The sequence below is a fragment of the Petaurus breviceps genome, unplaced genomic scaffold (genome assembly GCF_028583685.1).
Source record: "Petaurus breviceps papuanus isolate PSGF00001 unplaced genomic scaffold, PetGlider_PUasm1.0 176, whole genome shotgun sequence".
In the NCBI taxonomy this organism is placed as follows: domain Eukaryota; kingdom Metazoa; phylum Chordata; class Mammalia; order Diprotodontia; family Petauridae; genus Petaurus; species Petaurus breviceps.
The window spans coordinates 16174824-16194727 of record NW_027185771.1 but is presented as its reverse complement, the minus strand read 5'-3'; the positions used below and the strand labels follow the sequence as shown (position 1 = coordinate 16194727).

The following is a 19904-nucleotide window of genomic DNA, read 5'->3' as shown; positions in this document are numbered from 1 at the left end:
AGGAGTTGTAACTTTTGGGTTCTTAGGAGATGGTACTAGAAATGAGCAGAATAGTTTTGGTGAAAGAATAAAGGCCTGGAAGTTGATAGGAACGAGATAGTAGATGTGCTAACAATATAGCTACAGTAGAGGTAGAATCAGCTGGATTTAATAACTAGACAGGAGGGGTATGACAGAGTGACTGCCAGGGTTTTGTCCATCAGTGAGTGGGAGAAGATTGCTGCCATTTAACAGAAAAAGAGAAGTCAAGATGGAGGAGCAGATTCAGGGGAGGATGGAGAGTTAAATTTTGGACCTGAGTTCAAGATCTGCTACAAACTGAAATTTATTTTCAGAATTATGCACAAACTAAGAGTAAATCTGAGCAGTTTGACTATGAATTTTATGTAGATTTGATAATACTATTTTAGCTGCTTTGAGTCTTACTTATCCCATCATTCCTCATATGTTTTGGTTACTTAAAATTTGACAGACAAAAGACCTGCATCAGTTATTTCATACATTAAATGGTTAAGTAGATCATACTATTGGATATCTTAAGTTTTGCATTTAAACCCTTAATCATTTTTCACACCAAAATTTAGATCCCTGTTGTCTTCACACTTCTAAGATAAAGCTTGTCTCAAAAGAGACTTAGCTGTCTAATCTTCTGCCCTCCTGGTCAGAAGACACCTACTTCTTTGCCAAAAAGACAGATATTTTCAGAAATAAGAATCTTTTCTCAAGGGGCTTTGGTTTTGGTTTTCTTTAAGTTATCTTTTCACTTAAACGGTTTTTTTTAAAGTGTGTTGTTCTGGGTCTGCTTATTTCCCTCTGCATCAGTCTATATAAATCTTCTTGGAATTTATTTCTTTGAATTCCTCATTATTTATATTAGATTTTTAGCAATTTTCCTTTCAAATCCTAATATTGGGCAGGGGGAGAGGGCATTATTTCCTACCCCACGAAGAGTGATTATCTTAAGGTCTTCCTTCACACTTATTTTTTCTTGTATCTCCCCCAGATAGGTATTATACATTTTTTTAACCTGTATCCAGGACTTAGCAAAGTACCTGGCATATAACTGGTCCTTAATATGTACTTGTTCATTTGACTTGTACATAATAAAAGTTCCATATATAAAGAACAGTAAAAAGTTATAAATGAAACAGTTGCTCTCTATAATAGGGGCTTAATAAATGTACATTGAATGGATGATTTAAACAAGTAATAATTTTTTTCTTCTGTTTTTTGGGGGAAGAAAGTTCATTTGCTATTTTCAGATTACATGAAGTTTCTGGATCCTATATATATTCACTAAATTTGGATTTTAATGGTACTCATTTTGCATGTTGGCACCTTCTGAAGCATGTGAAAAAAAGTCTGAGTTATCAATTCAACATATTGACAGATTTCAACTTTGTGCCAGTTTAGATAGATGGGGTATCCTATCCTAGGATTTAATATTCTCTCAATTGTTCCCAGAATGATTATATCATGGATCAGCAACCAATATTTAGTAGCCACATTGGACTACGAAATTATCATATTTGTCCAATAAATTTAGCATAATGTAGAACATAGGTTAGGAGTAATATGGATGACTTTTGGAGTTTGATTTTGAGGTCTTAAAAATGTGAGTAGACAAACTCCTATGAGCAGTAATACAATTACTGTATTTTTGTGTGTTTGTGTGCAGGTCTTCCAATATAACTGCCCTGTCAAAAAAATGATTATAGTCTTAATTGACTTTAAGGCCTCAGTTTTCATTAGAATTGACATCATTTTCCATTTAAACAAGATCACAGTTTAGAATACCCAAAACATCTCAGCTTTGGAATCTAGCGAGTCCAATTTTTCTGCCTTTTTTTTCCTTTGACCATGAAATAATGAGATTTACCTGCTCTCATCTTAGGATTAATTAGACTGAAAATCTGATATGCATTTAAAGCAAATTGGTGGTAGTGAAAAACCAAGGGGAAAACTTTTTAAATTAATATTTCCAGATTTTTCTTTGTAGCTAACATTGTAACTATAAAGTATTGAGACTGATTTGTCCAAATTTTGTCCCTTGTCAAGATAAATTTGGTCTTTGGTGTAGTTACCTACCTTTACTTTTATGTATGTACAAATTCCATGCTTTGTGTTTTTCTACCATATTTGTTAAAGGATGAGTTTTGGGGGTTATTCATTTGAGTGTTTTGATTATTTCAGTGAAGTGATTCTACTCAAAACCATAGTTATATTACCACTTTGGTTCGAGATTCATTTGTTCTGTAGTAATTAGGTCTCTACCTCTTCTCTGGGCTTCCCTTCCATTCTATTGTTTGGTTGTCCAATTTAATTTATGTTCTGACATTATTTCATTGGGTGTTTTTTTTTTTTATGGTTTTTGTGTTTGGGGGTTTTTTTTGAGACTGGATCTCTTTCTCACCCAGGCTGGAAATGCAGCTTCCACTCATAGGCCCAGTCTCAGTATTGAAAACATAACCAGTTTGCCCTTCCTTAGGCAGCCTGCTGGTCTGCCACTCCCCCAAGGGTCTTCCATGTCTGGACTTTAAGCCCTGTTGCACCTCAGAACTTAACAAGTCTCAGCTTCCCCTTCTAGCCTGGATTACGGGGTTCATACCACCACGCTGGCCATTGCTGGTACAATACCAGCTATTTCTTCTTCTGTTCTAGTAATAGAAAACGAAGTTCCACCAAATCAATCAATCATAATAATCAGCAAGCAATAAGCATCTATCATGTGCCAGGTATTTCATTTGTCTTAATGATATTTAGGGCAGGTCTTTATTGTTAGATACCAAATGTTAGCTTCACCCATGAGATAGAGATATGTTTCTTCTCTGTCTCTCTGTCTCTCTGTCTCTCTCTCTGTCTCTCTGTCTCTCTCTCTCCCTCTGTATATATATAAAAAATTGGACCTTTAATGAAGTAGGAGACTTTCGGGCTCTTTTTTTTTTTTGAATGGGAAAGGCAGGGCAGTTGGGGTTAAGTGACTTGCCCAAGGTCACACAGCTAGTAAGTGTAAAGTGCCTGATGTTGCATTTGAACAAAATTTATGAGCCTACTATATAAAACCACAGATTTAGAGCTAGAAGGAACCTCAGAGGCAGCCTGGCTAGTCTAGCCCATCCATTTTATAGATGTAAAAACTTGAGGCCCATTAAGGTGATGTAACTTGACCAAAGTCATACAGGTAGTAAATTTTAAAAGTGAAAATCAAACCCAGGTCTGCTGATTTGAATCAGTATTCTTTTCCCTATACTATATAGTAAACTATGTAAGTTTTTAGTGTGGGTGTACTATGTAAGATTTAGTATCATAAGGACTCATACTCATTGTAAGGGTGGGAATTAGGGCAATTATTCATACCACTTTGCCTTACGTGTTTTTTCTTTCTTTTTTTCCCTGATAAAGATAATTCTCATTTACATGCTCTTCAGAGTTCTTTCTTCAACTCTAAAATCAACAATAGAAGTATTTCCCCCCATTTTGCAGATGAAGAAAGGCCTTACTCGCAATCACAAAACTAGTATATCAAGCTGTCTTGTTCACATATGGCTCTCACCCCAAGTTCTGGCCACACAGTAATGCTACCCACTGCTTCTTATCTCAGGTTATGTCTGGAGCTTTTCAGTGACTCCCCCAGACCTTGCTTGATTTGGATGGTGTGTAAAAAAAAGGTGGGGATCTTGACTTGAGAACTTCTTGGTGATAGTAGATCAAGCATAAGAGTGTCTGTCCCTCCCTAATGCTATTGTTGTAAGAGTCATGTTCATTTTAATCTAAACCTGGTTTGACTGTTAGGGATTTTCAATTTATTCTTCAGAAAACAATGGGGACATGTAAATTCTTAAGGCCATCACACCAGTAGCTTCAATTTATATGTTTACTTACTGGTTAACTAGTTTTTACATGAGGTCTCTTCAAGGTAATACATATTTCCCAAGTGTTAGTAGATGCATTTCTATTCACAGTTATTCACAACAAACTCTAATAGGGTATGTTCATAAGCAGATTAGGTGATAGTACTCTAAAATGATGGCCCCCTTGGGTGGCTAGGTGGCACAGTGAATAGAGCACCAGCCCTGGAGTCAGGAGGATCTGAGTTCAAATCCAACCTCAGACACTTATCACAAAAACTATCCATGTGACCTTTGGGCAAGTCACTTAAACCCCAATTGCCCTTCCCCAAAAAAGGGCAAAAAACAAAATAAAATGATGGGGGCCCCCCATCGTTCTGAATTATCAAAACTTGGCTATATGTTAGATTCCAAAGAAAATGGGGTTTTAGGCTGCTTTTAGTCATAGCACAAGGTTCTAGGAATATGTGATTTGGAAGGAGCTTTTATTCTCTCTACTCAAAGGAAGTAAGGAAGAAGCCAATATTCTCTTCATGTAATCCTCATCAAAAGAATTGAAAATTAGGGTTACACTTGAATTTGTATTATGAAATTCAAATGGAGTTTCTAGAAATATTCAGAATATCCATACATAGGCCCTCCAGATGAACTTGAACATACAAAGGGTACGGCACATAGTTGTTGAATGAGTATATATTTCCTCAACTTTCAGGAGTTGGTTGTGACTAGATCTATATGTTCTAGTCTCAGTAATAAATTTTATCTTCACTTGGTTGCACACTTATCCATCTAGAATGTTTGTCATTTACCACTTAACTACTTGGTTGAATGATTGTTTATTGTTAGGCTTGGTGGCACAGTGGATAGATTGCTAGTCCCAAAGTCAGAAAGATTCATCTTCCTAAGTTCCAATACAGCCTCACTTATTAGCTGTGTGACCCTGGGCAAGTCACTTAACCCTGTTTGCCTCAGTTTTCTCATCTGTAAAACAAGCTGGAAAAGGAAATGGCAAACCACTCCAGTATCTTTGCCAAGAAAAGCCCAAATGGGGTCACAGAGTCTGACATAGCCAAACATCATCATTTTTAACAACATAAACCCACTCTTTTGCCTTAATCTCTTGTTTTACAAGGTTGCTATTCTAAATATTTTATTACTGTCATTCCTAGGTCCATAGCACCTTAAAATATGTTCCCTTTCCAGTTTCCTTTTGTAGAGAAATTATCTTGTTTGGTACATTTCATTCTAATGTCAGGTACTTTATTCCTATTATATGTTATCCATACAGACATTTTAAAGTAGTAGGGGAAAGTGACCATTGACTGAAGCCATTGTGATGGGTTATATAAGTCAAACTTAAATAGAAACAGGCTCCACTAAATCAAACATAAGAAGCCCTTCAGGCCACATATTTAGTTTTAAAGTATGTTATCTATGTTCTATTGCTTTTTACTTTTGTTAACTATTTCCCAGTTACATTTTAATCTCTTCTGGTCATGTGTTTGCCACTTCTAGATTATGCTATGCCTTTGTATGAAAATGTCAAGTCACTTTTAGTCATGAAAATACCTTGATTTTTCTTCCCTTTCTCTTACCCCCTCCCCCTTTTTTTGAAAGGAGAAGGGAAAGGAGAGTGAAAAAAAGAGGAGGCTATGAATAGATGTTTTCTGATCAGTCCTTGCTGAGGACCCATTGCCATGATCACTAATACTCTTCTCACTTCAGTTTGAGCCAATTCTCCTTCATCCTACTCTTCTCTGGTGCTTATCATGCTATGCTATGATAGCACGCTAACATGATAAAACAGTAGCATTTATGTTTTCTGGTGAGGTGATGATATCTATTTTAAATATAAGAAAAATAAATTTTCTCATATTTAGCTTAGCTTTTATTCTAAAAGATTGAAAACTTCTCATTCCCATTCTTTTATGCCATTCTTCCATTGACATTCAGACTGTTAGACTATATCAAAGAAGTAAGAGCTTTTGGTTCTTAGGAGATGAATGGATGCTTTTTGGCCTTTCCTTTTTTCTATAATGGGAATTAGAGCCAGTAGGTATTTAAATGCCTACTGCATAGTTCTCTCTCCGTTGTGAGGTTAAATATCCTTAGCCCACTAAACATCTCTTTAAAATGAGGATGTTGGACAGAATGGTCTTAAGGTCTCTTCCACACTAAATCCTGTGATCCTGGGATTATGGATTCTCCTTCCACTTCCTCTGCCAAAAAGGTGGTGCTTGATGTGATGTTGTGAGGTCATTTGGGATCCATATTAGGCTCTTTCAATGGTTCTACTCTTAGGAGTCCTCTGTAACTCAGGCTTGCTATCTTTTGGAAGGGTGGGGGGAGAAAGAAACTCTACAGTAAGTGGTATTTTTATAAGCCTCTTTAGAAAATAAGCTGTGAAATTTTAGCAGGTCATTTGGACCTCAACAAGAGCAAATCATGTGTTAAATAAAAGGACCATGACTTTCTGCTTAATAAAGCAGATCTCTAAAAGTTCTTGTTCCTCTAATACATATGTAGAGCTGTTCCATAATGTCTGTTTTCCCTTTTTCCTTACCTGCTGCCTCCATCTGAAATACAGTAGTTTTTCTCTGGGTGTTAGCCTGCTATTTAAATAAGTAAAATAGGAACAATTCAGAGAAGTGTGAGAAGACTTAATGAAATAGTGCAAAGAAGGTATTGCTAAAGGAACAATGTAAATTCACCATTAAGAGAACAAAACACTAATCAAATACAACTTAAATGTTAGAGCTATACTGTTAGAGTTGTAACATCCCTCCTTTAAAAAAAAATGAATAAATTTCCTGGAAAGAGGCATTACTTTTTTAGGAGAATTTGTTGAGAATTGTCTGTCTAAATAAAATCCATCAGTTTTAAATTAAATAGCTCTGCTACCAGCCATATCTTTATGACTAAATCTTTTTTAGTGTCCTTATCAATGCATAATTTTAAAGCTGATTTTAGTATTTGGCAAAATTGTTACACCTTTTAGAATAAATGTTTTGATTTAGTGAAATCAAATAATTAAATTTTCAAAAGACAAAAATTGATTAAATCCAGACTTATTGATCTTTAGGAGCTCTAGAAATAATGTTAGAGATGATCTAGACCAGTAGCTTCTCTTACAGATAAGGAAACTGAGACCCAGAAAAGAAAAGTTACTCATCTCAGTCTTGTTTTCTATCTGCTACTCTTCCAGCACCCAGATATCTGCATTGTGGGTGATATCTGGATCATAGTTAGTATTGATTTAAGCTACATTGGCTAAATCAGTCAACTAATGTTGCCTAAACGCTGTTTGTGTGGCTAATACTGTGCTCAGTTTTGTAGAAACATAGAAATAAGATGATTCTTGCTAACCAGGCACTTAGTAAAATTGAGGATAAAAACCAACACATAGCAAAATGAGTGAGTGTGAGATAAAGGCAGATAAGAGTTTGCTTTATTAAATCTCTCTCCCTTGCGTGTGTGCGTGGAATTCATTATATTGTATTTATTGATTTTAAATAGTTCTCTTTGATTAGAATTTAAGTTCCTTGAAGGCAGGGACTGTTTCTCTCTCCCCCCTCACCCCATTTTTTATTTATGCCCTTCTTAGAACAGTGCTGGACAGCCTAGCTCTTGCTCAGTACTCGGTTAACTGTTGAACTCTAAACAGCATTTTAATTCCATGAGCAAAGCACAAACATAGAAAGGGGTAAAAATCAATATCAGAAAATGGGGGGAAATGCTAACTTAGCATTAGCATGATTAGATTAAAAAATACAATAAAATAGAGAATGAAGATTGGAAAATAAAACAAAATCCAACAGTTTGCTGCATAGAGAAAACATCAAAAAATACATGCATAATGGAAAAGAGAAGACAATAAAACAAGATCATTAAGCTTATGAAGGAAAAACTTATTGAATTTCGAAAAGACTTGGTAACAATAAATGTAAGAGACTTTAATATTCCTTTCCCAGAGCCAGGTAAATCTACCAGATAAAAGGAAAATATAAAACTGAACAGACTGTAGCAAAACTTTATTTTTAAATATTTATCGTGTCTTGTGAATGGGAAAATATACATATTTCTGAACATTACATGGTATCTTTTCGTGTAAGTTAATACAATATGTTTACTGGCCATTTAAACATAGCATCACTGTTAGGAAGAAATTCTACTTGGCTAGCAGGGCAAACAGAATTTTAGAGTTGAGTACATTAAAGTGCATGCTTTTGTTTGCCTCAGTCATTAGACTGTAGTTTTATATCCAGTGTCAAAAAGTTTGGCTAAGTCAACAAATATTATTAAGTACTGTGCTGGACACTGTACGAGGGCTGAGAGTTCCAAACAGTCTTAATTAGGAAACATGCAAACAACTGTGGACAAACAAGATAGAGCTATTAGGATGAATTGTCAGTAATCTCGGAGAGAAGGTACTAACATCCAGGAAGAATGGGAGAATCTTGCAAAACATAGGATTTTAGTTGAGACTTGAAGAAAACCAGAAAAGGCAAGACACAGATATGAAGGGGGACATTTAAGGCCTGGGGAGCAACAGCCAGTGAAAATGCAGGGTCAGGAGATGGAGTGTTTTGTTCTGAGGAAGAACAAGGAGGCCAATGTCACTAGGCCATATAGTTCGTGGAGGGTGTAACAAGATGTAAAAAAGATTTTGAAGATCTTTGAAAGCCAAATAGAAGTTTGACAGTTTGCTCAGAGCTTGGGCATCATTTTAGAGGAGGGCAAGTAGGAAATTGTTAACTTCTCTATAGGTAGTTATCAGAGGACCTAAGTAGCAAGGAGAAAAGAGGCACTCCTGAGGCAAGGAGTTTACTGTTTACTAAATGCCATGGTCCTGCAAAGGAAGAGGTGTAGAATGGAAACCCGTCCCCGTGGCAGATCATTAGCTGGTTACCATACTTTTGTAGAGAGAAATAGAAATCTTGAATTTCTGTATTCTCTTTGGATATGGTTTAAAACTTTTCATCAGGGCTATCCTATATTAGTTGTCATGGGTTTGGGGGTTTTGGAACACATATTAGTATAAAATGACACCCAAGTATTCAAGGTTTAAAGCTGTCCTGAATTGGTAGGAAAACAGCTTCATGCTGCCTTTTGAAGTCATTGTGGTATAATGGTAAGGGCACCGGATATGGCCATCAGAAGACCTAAATTTGTGTTCCAGCCCTCTTCTGACCTTTGGGAAGTTGTACTGCTTACTGGTATTTCCATGTCTTCATCTATAAACCGAGGTGGGAGTAGACTAGTTAATCTCTAAGATCTAGTCCAGCTGAAAGTTTGTGATCCTGTGGTATCCTATTCCATAGCATCTTCCTAGCATTGAGCTTTAAGCTGAAATCCAGAGGTGAGCTATATCCTTTGTCTTCCTCTGCCACCACCAGAATCAGGTCTGGTACTACCTACTACACCTTATTCTTGGATCTTCTAATCAGTAAGGTGTTCTGGTGCTTGACTGATGTCTTGGCAAATTTTCCCCAAAGAAAAGATCAGGTGAAGGGCCAGAAAAGAAGAAATATCCGAGTTGGACTCACTGGATGAGAAATCATGAAAAAAGGGGCAAAAGACTTGTGAATGGCCACATGTGCCACGTGACCCATTCACTGCAAAATTAAAGCTGCTGCTTAAAGCCACTAGGCCCAGGTTACACCTGCTGAGTTTCTATGGCAAAAGAATTAATTGACTTGCTGATTTTAGACCTTTTTATTCCAGATGTTTTTCACAGTGAGAGGGTGCTATGTTTCGGCAGAATAATCCAGTTATAATTTGTGTATTGTTCTGATTCTTCTTCAGTATAGATTAGGGATCTGAGGCTACTTGAGATTCATTTTGGTGTATAAACACCTAACAGGTAACCTGTTATCACAACTTGTAATGTTGTATTTTGTCAGTGGCTAAAGACAAAATTTTCAGTTTTCTTCAGCATTTTTGTGTTCTCTAAAATTTATGAATTTTAGTCTTTCCACCTCCCTACTTTTAACTGGAATATTTGTTATCTACAATGCTTTAGAAAATTTAGCAAGAGCGTTAGGGTTAGAAAATACAACACCTGAATTCTGGTTTTATGTAGTTAGAGAACTCCTTGAGATCAGCTCCATATTTTATTCTCCTTAGTGCCTAATCCACTATATTGAACACAAGCATTTAATGAATGTTAAATTCCGCCTCACCCCCTAAAGTATGTCTGCTGTTTTCTCCAGGGAAGTAGGACCTTGCCACCTTCTTCTGTAATTGAATTGTCAGGCAGTCATCATTTATTCCTTTAGAACTAGTTTTGGTCACTGAAAGAAGTGTTTTCCTTTATTCTTAGGATAACAATAAAGAGATTAGTTGCCAGAGAGAATTTTTTTTTTAAGTAGGAACCCTCAGATAGTCCCCAAATCTTCTATATTGTTACACAGCTGCTAGTAATTGAATGGAAATATGTTTAAAGAGTTTCTATAATAATTAATTATGGCATTCATCTCCAGGAGATGTTTTTGGTAGCCATCCCTCAGGCACATAACAGTAAGAGGTTCTTTCAGTGAGGGCCAGAGCAGTCTTAGTTCTCTAGAGAAGGGTACCCTAGGAATTAGTTGGTAGTGGCGGAGCAAACATGAGTTCTCATATTAACCTTGAAGTGTCTCCACTAGCTGTATCTGTGTGTCAGTGACATCGGCTGGCTGTGATTGTTTCCAGGCAGAAGGTTAATGTTGCTGCTTTTATCAAAGGAGTCTCTGTGCCTTCTTGGTGGTTTGAAATTTGAGTCAAAGAATGTTAAAACTGAAGAGGACAGCTAGTCATAGGAAGCTAGGCTGTAGAGCCTAGCGGCAGGAGAGAGCACCGCCTCTTCTTTTAGAGCAGCTGAGCCCCAGAGAGGCTCAGGGACTTGGTCACATGTGTAGTAAAGAGCAGGTTCTGGATTTGAACCCAGGTCTTCCAACTAGTGGCCTTTGCATTGTGCCTCAGACTCTTACTTCCTGTCACAAGGCAGAGGCATGAAAAAAAGATGTGCTCTCAGATCATAAAACCTGGGTTCAAATTCTTCCTTAGTTGCTTACTATCTACTTGGCCTTAGGCAAGGAGCTCACCCTACCCTAGTCCTCACTTTCTACATCTGTAAAGTGAAGTGTTTGGACTAGATGAACTGAAGGGTTTCTTAGCTCTGGTTTCTATGGTCTTGGGATTTTGTCCGGGAACCAAGGCCCAGGGATTCCTGTAGGTTTGAAATTTTGGTCAAGACATTTTTTCTTTTTATTATGAACTAAATAATTATGTAAAAACCCAAACATTCCAGTATACAAAAAAAAAAAAAACCCAAAAAGGAAGCGTGTTTATAAAACTGAACTTCCGTTGTTACATTTTGTTTTTTAAAAACATTAAATTTGAAAAGTAACAAAATTATCTTTGTCTCCTTCCAAGCTTTTTTTCTTCTGGTTTTTTTTAACATCTCTATCACTTCTTACTAATTTATCATCCCTTTTAAGTAATTTTTGTGTTATTAAATATATAACATACATAATTGAAAAGCTAACAGTAACTTAAAAGCTTAATGAGTGTTATTATCACAACAACCCTGTGAAGTAGATACTATTCCCATTTTACAGATGAAGAAACAGACTGAGTAGTGTAAGCGTCTAAGGCAGGATTCAGACTGGTCTACCTGACTGCAAGTCTATTGTTTTATCACTAATCCTAGAAGCCTCACGAAATATTGATAAATGAACTGATTATAGCCTATGTGAGTACTTATGTAATCTTTGTTCTTGAGGAAAAGAAAGCCTAACTTTTATTCTTCACCTTCCTATAGAGTCACAGCACGGTATAATGGAGGAAACGCTGCTTCTTTTATCAGAGGACCTGGCTTCAAATTCACCTCTGACTCTTTTTCCCTGTGTGACTTTGGGCAAGATATTTCATTTTGTCATCCATTTCCTCATCTTTAAATTCAAGGGGTTGGATTGGGTTACTTCAGAGGCCTCCTCTAGTTCTAGATTTATGACATCTATGGTTACACTTCAGAATATTGTTCAGTTGTATTGTAGTTTGATGTTCTACAGTGTTTTGCCTTAAGTCATTTGCCAAGGTTGGCTTTGTTTTGCTTTATTTCAACTAAAACTAAACTTTTTTTTTTTCTGATGGGGTGGATATTTAAGTATACTTGTCTGAGAGTAACACTATACAAATATTTCACTCTTGGCTGTTTTTCTGTCTTTCTTGATAGATATGCTTTGTCTCTATCTTCGATAAAGCCAGAATAAGAAGGAATGGGTAAAATTGCAGTCTCAGTATTTTTGAAGAATTTTCCTAACAATGAATTAAATATTGGAACTGGTTACTGAGGAAGGTTTGTAAAACCCTTTTCCCTGAGGTCTTAGAAAATTGGGGTTAATTCTTCTGTCCAAGTTAGTTTTAGATGTCATTTTCTGACAAAAGGAGGGGGAGGTTGGGTCACTTAATCAGTGGTGTTCTGGTAGCTTCTGGCTACTGACCAAAAGGAACAAAGGTATAGGAGAGCAGGTGCCAGAAATGCCAGAGTAGAAAGGACAAATTAAGGGAGAGGGGAGGAAAGCAGTAGGGATCGGGTGCTAAATGGGAGCAGAAGTCCAGTTTACCTGATTGTGCTTGAGAAGAAACTAGAATATTTTTCTGTAGGCTCATGGCAATATTACTTCAGTGTTCTTTTCAGAGATCCATTCTTCATAAGTTTGTCTTTAAATTCAATTTGATGACCACACTTTCATTTTAATCTGTCTTTTGTTGTCATTTTTCTCTTTCAATTGGGAAAAAGACAATGTAAAAGTAATCAGCCTGTAAGGCCAGCCTAAGTATAAGGGGTACAAAGGAGGCCTGAGTTACATGGACCCTGCAGTCTAGCTGAGAGGATTGCATGGGGCAATTAGAAAATAATTATGTATTAAATCGAGTGGTTTAGAAGATGAATGCACTAGGAGTTTAACAAAGGAGGAGAGATCAAAGAGGGATAAAAAAGGCTTCCTGTGAGATAATGGGCCTGAGCTGGACGTTGAAGGATCAGGAGCACTTAAACCAGCAGAGTCAAGAGACACCAGAGTGGGAGGAGAAACCATAGCATCAGAAGATAATGAGAAAAACCAGGTAGACTGGACAGGAAATGTGGTATTTGGGGAGCAGTAGAAAATGAAGTTGGAGAAATAGTGTGGAGTTAGATTAGGGTGAGAGGGCTCTGAATGCTCTCTAGAAGAGATTGGATTCCAGCCCTGAGGCAACCATCAACTTTTCACATTGTAATAGTTTTCAAAACAGCACCAAAATTCTTCCTTTTTTATTTGATGAAAATAGAATAAAACCCAAACAGGGAAATAGAAACTTTACTAGTGGTAGAGCCATCTATATTATTAGAAATTCCCCAAGTGAAAAAGATAGTTATAAACAAATTCCATTCAGCTTTTTATTTATATGTGCTTATTACATCTACAAATGAAACAGTGTTTTAGCATGCAGGTGTACCCAACCATTAATTTGGAGGATTGTGACTTTTTGTAATTAGCTATTTATGACAGTTCACAAATCACTATTTTTTAAAAACCAGACTTAATATGTCTCCTGGTCAGGAGCAGATTGGCATTTGCTTTTTAATTTGTGATCCTGGAGAGTTGCCTGGGTCACTCCCAGTAGGCATCAGAAGCAGGGATCTTCCTACCTCTGAGACCTGCTGTGTATCCAGTGTACCTCTCACAGCCTCTCAGTGCTTGTTAAAGTAAATGTTCTTTGATCTATATATAAAGTTTGTGGAAACAATGTTGAAACTGAAATTACACCTGAAACATTTTTTTCTTCTAAAGAAAGATCTTTAAAAACATCAGTTTGGGTAAAGGGTTATGGCCTAATTATTTGATTGAATGAGAGAAGAGACTCCAAAGATATTTGAAGAAAGAGAGGGAAGACCTTGTTTTGAAGTCCTAATCTAACTTACTAGCTGTGTCACTCTGAGCTGTCAGTTACTCTGGATCTGTTTTCTCATGTGTAAAACAACAAAGTTAGACTTGATATAACCACTAAGGTTCCTTCCAGCTCAAAAATCAATGATCCTTGTGGGCATGGTAGAGAATTATTACCTCATTTGTTCAGCACATTCACAAATTGCAAAACCTGTAAAATTCCTTTACCTGATACATAATGTGTTGGTGGACTGACTAGCTATTCATTCTTTTATGATTTACTGTTATAGATGTAAAGTTTTTTAGTGATCATAATTTTAAATAATCACATATCCTTAGAAAACAATATATTGTAGAAAGGATAAAATTATAGTAACAGAAGAAATCCTTCTATAGAACTTAATAAAGGTATAAGAAGGAATTATACAAATGAGTTACAAAGATTGATACTCTGTAACATTTCAGGGGATACATGATTACTCCAAATATACTCTAATTGCTATGTGTCTATACCACCTCATCCAATGCAATAAATTTGTCCATCCCCTTCTATAAATGCTCCATAGAAGAACCCAATATGCCCTTTATACCACAAAGCCTGAAGTACAATATTCCTGGAACTGTGCTTTATTTACATTTATTTGTGTTCCTGCCCCCACCACCCCCAGTACCAGAACAGAATGTTATATACATTGTCATACAGATTTTTGGCTGTTTTTGGTGGTGGTGATAATAATTGTTCACTTCTCAGTGTAGAAAGACTGGTATTTTTTAGAAATGATCATTAGTTAAAAATAAATTACATGAATAAAACACTATCACTAATTTTAAAAAACTTTTAAAAATTACTAATACACTGTTTTTAATGTAAGTGCTTTTTATTAGGAAGAACAAAACAGTTTCATTGCTTCAGTTTTCTCATTTGTGCTACATTTCTCATTTGTCCTTGGGCTGACTGAAGGCAATCCTTTTTTTTTTTTTAATCATTATGTATATTTTATTTTTTAATAAAGGGAAGGAAAATGGAAGGTGAAGCAGTTGAAGCAATCATGGAGGAGTCTGAAACCTTCATCAAAGGAAAAGAGAGAAAAACGTATCAGAGGCGCCGGGAGGGGGGCCAGGATGAGGAGGCTTGCCATATATCACAGACCCAGGCGGACGGCAGTGAAGTGGTCCAGGAGGTGAACAGCAGTGTGCAGATGGTCATGATGGAGCAGCTGGACCCTGCCCTGCTTCAGATGAAGACTGAAGTCATGGAGGGGGCTGTGCCTCAGGAAGCTGATGCCACTGTGGATGACACACAGATAATAACACTTCAAGTTGTTAATATGGAAGAACAACCTATAAACCTTGGGGAGCTTCAGCTTGTTCAGGTCCCTGTACCAGTAACGGTGCCTGTGGCCACCACTTCTGTAGAAGAACTGCAGGGGGCTTATGAAAATGAGGTCTCTAAAGAAGGCCTGCCCGAAGGCGAGCCCATGATTTGTCACACGTTACCTTTGCCTGAAGGTTTCCAGGTGGTAAAAGTAGGTGCCAATGGTGAGGTTGAGACATTAGAGCAAGGGGAGCTGCAACCCCAGGAAGATCCTAATTGGCAGAAAGACCCAGACTATCAGCCACCTGCCAAAAAGACAAAAAAAACCAAAAAGAGCAAACTTCGTTACACAGAGGAGGGCAAAGATGTGGACGTTTCTGTGTATGACTTTGAAGAAGAGCAGCAAGAGGGTTTGTTATCAGAAGTCAATGCGGAGAAGGTTGTTGGTAACATGAAGCCTCCAAAGCCAACAAAAATAAAAAAGAAAGGTAAAATGAGTTTATTCCATGGTTGTCCTTCAGAGCCTTTTGTTTGAGATGGAACAGAGGGTAAACAACATTGTGTACAAGTGAATCTAGTTTTGATTTGTTGTGGGTAGAACTCTTATTAACCAATCTGAAGTTAAGTTCTAGGGGTTTTTTCCCACATTAAATATTTTGGTTTTTAATGTGGGGCTATAACAGCAGTGAGCTTAAAGGTAGAAATTCAGGTAAGATTTACCTAGAAGGGCCAATGAAATTTAGAAATCCCTGTGACAGTCCAGGGGCAATAAAACTTCAGCTAAAATCCTTTCTTCGTGTACAGGTGTAAAAAAGACATTCCAGTGTGAACTGTGCAGTTATACGTGTCCACGACGTTCAAATTTGGATCGACACATGAAAAGTCATACTGACGAAAGACCACACAAGTGCCATCTTTGTGGCAGAGCTTTCCGCACAGTCACCTTGCTGAGAAACCACCTAAATACTCACACAGGTGCCATAGGGGAAAGGGATGGAGGGGAGGGAGGGCTGGGGGGCCTACTTTTTAAGAACAGAGAGTATTGGGTGTACAGACCTAGGCTTTATAAGGAATTTCTTGTGGATGACTGCTTTGGATAGTCTTCCTGGGTGGATGGAGGCCAGAAGAGCCTAGACTTGGAGGTAGGAGAAGTGCAGGCTTGCATCCTCCTTCTTCAACTTAATGGTAAGAGGAAGAACCAGGAAAGGGCTCTTGAGTTAATGCGGACTGTGCGTTCCCTCAGTAGTCTTAGAACTTCAACTTCATCATGCTTGTATAAATTAGCAAAACATTGGATGGAATAGGTTTTATAAGATGTCTATAAAACATTATGTTAGAGGCACTGATACTAATCTCTTGGAACTTGTGTATAAATCCTTCTCCTGACACTATTTGTGTGACCATGGGAAGTTCACCCTGCCATCCCTGATTAGACTGGATGGGCTCTGCCCCGAAGTTGCTTTGAGCTATAGCACCATGATCCCATGAAGGCCATCCCGTCAGTGTTCTCCCTTCTGGCGCCAAGGGTCATCTCTCTCTTAGCCATCTTTGGATATCAGATTTAGAGCTGTAAAAAATGCTAAGCCATTTATTGCAACCCTCTTCTTTTACAAAGGAGAAAAGTGAACATCAAGGAGGTGACCTTCCATGTCCAGGGTCACTGTACCAAAGCAATTTTACAAATAGGATCTCATCTGATCCTCACAGCAAGGCTGGGAGGGAGGTGGTGGTATTATAGTACTCCATTTTACAGATGAAGAAGTTGAGGCATGCCCAGGATCCCACAGGAATTGTCTGAAGCCTTATCTCAATTGCAGGCCTGACTGCAGACCCCAGTGAGCCACCTAGCTGCCAATGGCAGCAATAATGCAGATTTTAAAATTGGTACTCTTGAATCTAGAAAAAATAATAGCAAAAAGTCTGGAGAATCATCCACAATCTCAAGAGGGTGTGAAAACTGTTGACTAGATCTTAAAAGAGAATAACCAGTAGTTCCTCTCTCCATTTAGCCCATGGAAAGTTTGTGATGCTTTACAAATATAGAATCCTATGGTATAGGCCAAAAATGGACAGTCCAACTATAACCAACTAGAAACCTGCTGCATATAGTTTTTGTAGTAGAGGAAAGAGGCAGATCACCAGAAAACAAGCAGCTTGTGAAAGTTCTAAACTTGGTGCCATCCTCAGCCCAATTTCCAGCAGGTCTCCCACTCTCAAGGGTGTGCATGGTTGTTCTCAGGCATGATCCTGCCTCAGCAGATACAGCCCATTCATTTAAGGTGTTGAACCTACCAAGCCAGGACAGACCCTTTAGACACCGGGATTGTTTGACAACAAGGATTAAAACCAGAAAGTGAAATTTAAAAATCTAAACACTCTCATTAATTGAGGTTTTCATTATAGGTAGGTTCAAGAGGAATCCCCATACATTACTCTTGGCTCATCTGGTGAGGCTATAAGGAGTTGAAACAGGTACTGGGTGTCAGCTGTGTCTTGACACCATCACATTCACCCACAGCTGTGCTAGCTGTTGTCCTCAGTATTACCAGTCCAAAGTTACATACTACTTTAAGGTTTACGAAGCACTTTACAAATGCTGTGATCTGGTAGTGGTGAGTGTCATCAATCTTCTCCTCATCTCTTAAAAGTGAAGGTAGTCTGTGATAACAGGGGAGGAGCACAGATGTGCATGGCTTGTAGGACCTTGGACAAGTCCTTTCCCCTCCCTGGGCCACAGTTTCCCCATCTGTAGAATGAAAGGGTCAGACTCAAGGCTTCTGAGCCCCCTTCTAGCTCTAGGTCTGTGAGATTAGTTACCTTTATGAAAGCCCAGCTCAAGTATTATCACCTCCATAAAGGCTTCCACGACCTCAGGTTCATAATAGTTCTCTTGCCTTGTAACATTTTTCATGTATTGTATATTACAGCTCTCTGTGTTGCTTCTAGACTGAATTTCTCAAGGACAAAGGACATGTCTTCTCTATAGACATATAGATCTCCCCTAGGGCCTAGCACAGTGTTCTAACAATAGTAGGTTCTTAATAAATGATGGTACTGAGGAAGCCAGGGCTGACTTGTTTGCGTTATTTCCTTTTAGGTACTCGTCCTCATAAGTGCCCAGACTGCGACATGGCCTTTGTAACCAGTGGAGAATTAGTGCGGCATCGACGCTATAAACACACCCATGAGAAACCCTTCAAGTGTTCCATGTGTGATTATGCTAGTGTTGAGGTAAAGGTTACATTTTTCGGTGGTCTTTTCCATAGAACAGAGCTCTTCAATGCTAGCGTTGAACACAGTTTCTTGTGTTAAACACTTAATTTAGTATTGCCAGTAATTGATTCTTGGTTGTATATAAACACCAAGAGCAATCACTGGAATCTGGTGGAAGTGGGGTAGAGAAAACTGTGAAATGAATTCTGATGAACCTTTCCCACCACACCAGTTGTTTTTGCCACAGTGTACAATTTAGCTGCAATGGGGGTTGACAGTTGGGTGGGGGAGGGTGCAGTTCCTTGACTAATAAATGTTCATCTGTCATGTGTAAAGTCATACATAGTGGGACGACTAAAGGAGTAGACCCACCATAATGTCTGCTTTGGAGTTTGTTAGGCTAATAATGGAGGTGGGGCAGATAGATGATAGTAATGTGAGCAAAAATAAACACAGTTCTAGATGTCCATGAGAGCCATCGTGATGTGTATCGAGTCAAGAAACCCTGAGCTTGGAACCAGAAAACCTAGGTTCAGCTCCCATTCTAACTGTTGGTGTCCTGGTATGATTTTAGGGAAGTCACTGAAACTCTTTCTTCATTTATGACATGAGATAATCATTCAAATGATCCCTCTTACAAAGTCAAAAGAAGGAAAGCATTTGTCAAACCCCATAACACTAGATAAGTAACCCTTAATACTACCATTTAGAAATACTTGAATGCCAAGAGCTTGGTGGAACATTTGAAACCAGATATAATTTGTTGGTGGTCATTCTTTAGGCATATATGTTTTTTTAAAACAATTGGGGTTAAGTAACTTGGTCAAGGTTACATGGCCAGTTTTTTTGTGTGTGTGGGTGTGGGTGTTAAGAATCTGAGGCCCGAACCGATCCCGGGTCCTCCCGACCCACTCTCCCGGCCAGCACTCTTACTCACTGCTCCACCTAGCCTCCCCTTTAGGCATATTTTTAAAGTGCTTGAAAAGGACCCATAATATGACTGCAAAGAAGAGAGTGAGTTGGCCAAGAAGGTGGCTAATGTCAAGGTTTTGGAGGTATAAGCGGGTGAAATGTGTGGGGGAAAAGGCAGAAGATACTACCAGTGCTAGGGTTTGCTTGGCTAGATAATAGCTGGGGTAGACCAGAGATGGAGGAAGTCAGGTAAGGAATCCAACTTTTTTGCTCTTTAAAATGTAAAGCTAGGGTGGCTAGATGGTGCGATGAATAGAGCACCAACCCCGGAGTCAGGAGGACCTGAGTTCAAATCCATCCTCAGACACTTAACACTTACTGTGTGACCTTGGGCGAGTCACTTAAACCCAATTGCCCTGTATTCCCCCCCTGCAAAAAAAAAAAAGTAAAGCTATTAGAAGCTTTTCTGAGTGGGAGAATCATACAACCAAATCCATACCTGAAAGTGACAACGAGTGGGGAAGAGGATGAAGATAGGAATTAGAGCCAGCAGGAAGCATTGGGGGGATTGGCATTGCAATGTGGAGAGTTAGCCCTGTAAAGGCAGTCGTCGAAACCATGGAAATAAATGAGTTCTTAAGAAAGTGGAGAGGGCATAAGGCCTAGTTTTATCTAGGATCTAGTTTTAGGCATGACCATGTTTAT

General features: G+C 38.2%; 1 protein-coding gene across 4 annotated transcripts in view; it reads left to right on the top strand.

Annotated features, from left to right (window-relative positions):
- The window catches only part of CTCF (CCCTC-binding factor), a 45420-nt gene that overhangs the window by 13626 nt on the left and 11890 nt on the right, over positions 1 to 19904 (top strand). For 3 of the 4 annotated variants that reach the window (XM_069085739.1, XM_069085736.1, XM_069085737.1), the window contains exons 3-5: positions 14773 to 15562; positions 15879 to 16049; positions 18172 to 18305. In XM_069085739.1, coding sequence (XP_068941840.1) covers positions 14782 to 15562; positions 15879 to 16049; positions 18172 to 18305 — 1086 coding nt within the window. In that variant the 5' untranslated portion in view covers positions 14773 to 14781. Of the gene's footprint in view, positions 1 to 12063; positions 12187 to 14772; positions 15563 to 15878; positions 16050 to 18171; positions 18306 to 19904 lie in introns of all 4 variants that reach the window. The other variant, XM_069085738.1, reaches the window with a different exon arrangement.